Source organism: Aplysia californica, unplaced genomic scaffold (genome assembly GCF_000002075.1).
Source record: "Aplysia californica isolate F4 #8 unplaced genomic scaffold, AplCal3.0 scaffold01371, whole genome shotgun sequence".
Taxonomy (NCBI): domain Eukaryota; kingdom Metazoa; phylum Mollusca; class Gastropoda; order Aplysiida; family Aplysiidae; genus Aplysia; species Aplysia californica.
The window spans coordinates 87104-91977 of NW_004798641.1; the positions used below are offsets into that span (position 1 = coordinate 87104).

General features: G+C 35.5%; 1 protein-coding gene across 1 annotated transcript in view; it reads right to left on the bottom strand.

Moving 5' to 3' along the window:
• LOC101845063 (protocadherin Fat 1) overlaps positions 1-4874 on the bottom strand; it is a gene marked incomplete at both ends in the record, with an annotated part of 13712 nt that overhangs the window by 8032 nt on the left and 806 nt on the right. The window contains 3 exon segments of the mRNA XM_013090626.1: positions 499-646; positions 2541-2677; positions 4499-4679. Coding sequence (XP_012946080.1) covers positions 499-646; positions 2541-2660 — 268 coding nt within the window.

Below are 4874 nucleotides of genomic sequence, written 5' to 3' on the forward strand. Positions count from 1 at the left end.
GGGGGGTGTCAAAAAGTCCCAAAAAAGGTGTCAGATTATATGTGTCACGACGCGGTGGAATCAGGTGCTCGTCAAGTTGTGGGCATATGAAGTTATTGGTATCATCTTAAAGCCTGTCGATTTGCCTTGCTTTTGATGGAAAAAAATATCTATTCATCTCTTGTACAAGTCAAGATATTGGCCAACGAAGGGCTGGGGTCGCCTGGTTTCAGAAGTAAAATTAGCGAGAAAATGGCCGCTTAAGTTGCGTTATTTCTTTAACTTGAGAGTCTGTGGACAAAGGAAATTTACATCTTTTAAGCCTTTAATAATTTTTGTCAGTAAAATCCACACAGATAGTTGTTCTTCACAAGGCATGAAAGGTGTTGAGCCAAAAAAAAACCCAAAAACCTTTAAAAATTCGAAAACATGCTGGAAAATGCCAGTTTCGTTACTTTCATTATTTCGACAAGCGCCTGATTTCACCATGTTGCCTCCCATACGTGAACAGACCCGTACCAAAAGTGAGAGGGTTTCTCGCGCCATCTGCGTCCAGACCACTCAGAGAGAACACAGAGCCGTTCTGGGAGACTGTGATGTCTGGGTCCGGTGACGTCATGCCATACGTCAGCTGGTCCAGGGGGGTGTCGGGGTCAGTCGCTTCCAGCTGGCGGGAGGAATAAACGGTCTCATAAACCATCACATAAACCATCACATAAACCATGACATAAATAGTCTTTACATAAACGAGCACACAAACCTGTCACATAAACGATCACACAAACCTGTCACATAAACGATAACATAAACATCTCATATAAACGATAACATAAACGATAACATAAACATCTCACATAAACGATAACATAAACATCTCACATAAACATCTCACATAAACGATAACATAAACATCTCATATAAACGAAAACATAAACGATCACTTAAACATCTCACATAAACGATAACATAAACATCTCACATAAACATCTCACATAAACGATAACATAAACATCTCAAATAAACGATAACATAAACATCTCATATAAACGATAACATAAACGATCACATAAACATCTCACATAAACGATAACATAAACATCTCACATAAACGATCACATAAACATCTCACATAAACGATAACATAAACATCTCACATAAACGATAACATAAACATCTCACATAAACATCTCACATAAACGATAACATAAACATCTCATATAAACGATCACATAAACATTCCATATAAACGATCACATAACCACCTCACATAAACGATAACATGAACATCTCACATAAACAGTCGCACATAAACGATCACACTAACAGTCTTTACATAAACGATATCATAAACGATCACATAAACATGTCACATACACGATCGCATTAATATCTCATATAAACGATAACATAAACGATGTCATAAACAGTCTCACATAAACGATCACACAAACTGTCTTTACATAAACGATCACATAAACGATCACATAAACATCTCACATAAACGATCATGAAAACATCTCACATAAACATCTCACATAAACGATCACATAAACTATCACATAAACGATCACATAAACATCTCATATTGTGGCAATATACCTTCAGTGGTAGGAGATATTTTAGAGGTATAATAAAATTATAATGTGAGTGGTGTCGTTATTTTCAAAAACAACTCTTTCTGTTATTGTTAGTTTGTGTAAGCGACATCTCGCTAATTCTACCTCTGAGACCAGGCGACCCCCATTTTCTTCAGATGCCGATATCTCAGCTTCTATCTAAGATAGACAGGAGCTCTTTTCATCAAAAACAAGACAAATAAACACGTTTTAAGATGATAGCGTAACTCAATATGCCCAAAACGAGACGAGCGCCTGATTCTACCGCGTTGAGATAAAAAAAAATCAGACGGAAAAAGACCTCAGGGGATGGGATAAAATCTGTTGTTATATATAAAAAAACAAAAAAACACCCAACAACAACAACCATTAAGTTGTACATCAAGAGAATTCATACTTAGGTGTAAGTCAAGGTATTGACAACAACAACATCAACAACAACAGCAACAACAACAATAACCACAACAACAGCAACAACAACAACAACGACAACAACCACAACAGCAACCATAACAACAACCACCACCACCACCACAACAACAACATCAACAACAACAACAACAACAACAACCACAACCACAACAACAACAACAACAACAACAACAACAACAACAACAACAACAACAACAACCATCAAGCTGTCTATCAAGAGAATGTTATAATTAGGGGTAAGTCAAGATATTGACAACAACAGCAACAACAACAATAACAACAACAACAACAACAACCACAACCACAACAACAACCGCCACCACCACCACCACAACAACAACAACAACAACAACAACAACAACAACAACAACAAAAACCATCAAGCTGTCTATCAAGAGAATTTTATACTCAGGCATAAGTCAAGGTATAGACAACAACAACAACAACATCATCAACAACCACAACAACAACAACAAAATGTAATCGAAACCCAAATCTCAAATAAACGTGTACCTGAAGTAAAAATGACGGGGGCTCATTCTCTCGTACGCTTTTCTCAAACTTGTCTCTGACAAACTTCGGGGGTTCCAGGACCGTCTCCTCAACATCCACGGGCAGTGAGGCTAGAGCCATGAAAGGAGGCGACCCCCCTGTGTGGCAAGAGAGGGTTATACTTAGGTTTATGTCAGTTTAGTTTTTAGTACGAGTTTTACGGCACTTGCAACACAATAAGGTGGTATAAGTAAGTGATGAAGATTAGAGGTGTTACAAGAGAGGAACAAGCACAAAAAAGAAAGAAGAGAGATAAGGACGGTAGATTTTTGATAGGATAGAAGAAGCAAACCACACCAGAGCACCCGCCAACCACCCACAGGCTTAAGTCAAGGTTTTGACAACAACAACAACAATAACACCAACAACAACAACAAAATCATCAACAACAAAAAAGCCAACAACAACAACAAAATCAACAACAACAACAACAAAAATAACAACAGCAACAAAGACAACAACAACAACAAATAACAGCACCAGCAACAACAGTAGTAACAACAAGAGCAAGAACAAAAGGAACAGCAACAAACAAACAAAAAAACTACAACAACAACAACCACAATAGCAACAACAACAATAACAGCTGCAACAACAAAAACAATAACAGAAGCTGCAATAACAACAATAGCAACAACAACGGCAACAACAACAACACCACCACTTAAAACAACAACAACAACAACAACAACAACAACAATTACAACTACAACAATAACAACAACAGCAAAAATAACGCAAGCAACAATAACATCAACAACAATACAATAACAATAATAATTACAACAACAACAACAACAACAACAACAACAACAACAACAACAACAACAACAACAACAACAACAACAACAACAACAACAGCAAGAACAATGGCAAAAATAACACAGCAAAAACATTTTAAAAATAACACCTGTGGTTGTATGATACATCTGAAGTGAATGTACATTTTGTCAGCTTTACTTCTCTTTTCATATTTAATTTTAATGAGAGTAATATTAATACATCATTTAAATTTGTATGTATACCTGCATGTGTTTTTACAGTCCTGTACAGCCAAGAAAATTACCATCTGGGATAATAAAGTATTATCTTATTTTACCTTATCTTATCTTATCTTGTCTTATCTTATCTCATTTTATCTAGTCATATATTGCCTTATCGTATCTTGTCATATCTTATCTTACCAAATCTCATCTTGTCTTATCACGTATTATCTTATCTTACATTATCTTATCTTGCCTTATCTTGTCATGTCTTGTCATGTCTCATCTTGTCATATCTTATCTCATCTCATCTTATCTCATCTTACCTTATCTTATCTTATTTGGTCTTACCTTACCTTGGCAAATCTTATCTTAATGTATCTTATCTTTACTTGTCATATATCATCTTATCTTTATCTCAATCTTATTTTTATCTTTACCTTATCTTTACCTTATCTTTATCCTGTCTATCTTATCTTTATCTTATCTTTATCTTATCATTATCCTATCTTTATCGTATCTTTATCTTATCTTTATCTTATCTTTATCTTATCTTTGTCTTATCTTTATCTTTATCTTATCTTTATCCATCCTTATCTTTATACTGTCTTATCTGTATCTTATCTTTATCCATCCTTATCTTTATACTGTCTTATCTGTATCTTATCTTTATCCATCCTTATCTTTATATTGTCTTATCTGTATCTTATCTTTATCCATCCTTATCTTTATATTGTCTTATCTTTATCTTTATCTCATTTTACCTTTATCTTACCTTTATCTTACCTTTATCTTACCTTTATCATATCTTATCTTTATGTTTTTTCATCTTATCTTTATCTCATCCTTATCTTACCTTTATCTTATCTTTATCTGTATCTTTATTTCATCTTATCTTTATGTTATCTTTATCTTATCTCATGCACACACACTGACCGTCTGTGACTTTGACCACCAGGTCATAGTGGTTGAGGCGGCCATAGTCCAGGCAGTTACTACAGGCCAGGCTGACCTCCCCTGTGCGATTATCGATGGTGAACTTTGAACTGTCCGATGTGTTCAGTAGACTGTAGGTCAGCGCGCCGTCTGGTCCCAGGTCTCCATCGGTGGCCTTGACCTTCAAACAGACATGTGACAGAGGGCAGTTTGCGGGTGCTGAAATGTGACTTATCTCTCCTCCTTCTTTCCTATCAACCATCTATCGTCCTTATCTCTTCTTATCTCTCCTCCTTCTTTCCTATTAAACATCTATCGTCCTTCTGCTTATTATTATTGCTATTATTATCATTATCATTATCATTATTATTATTAT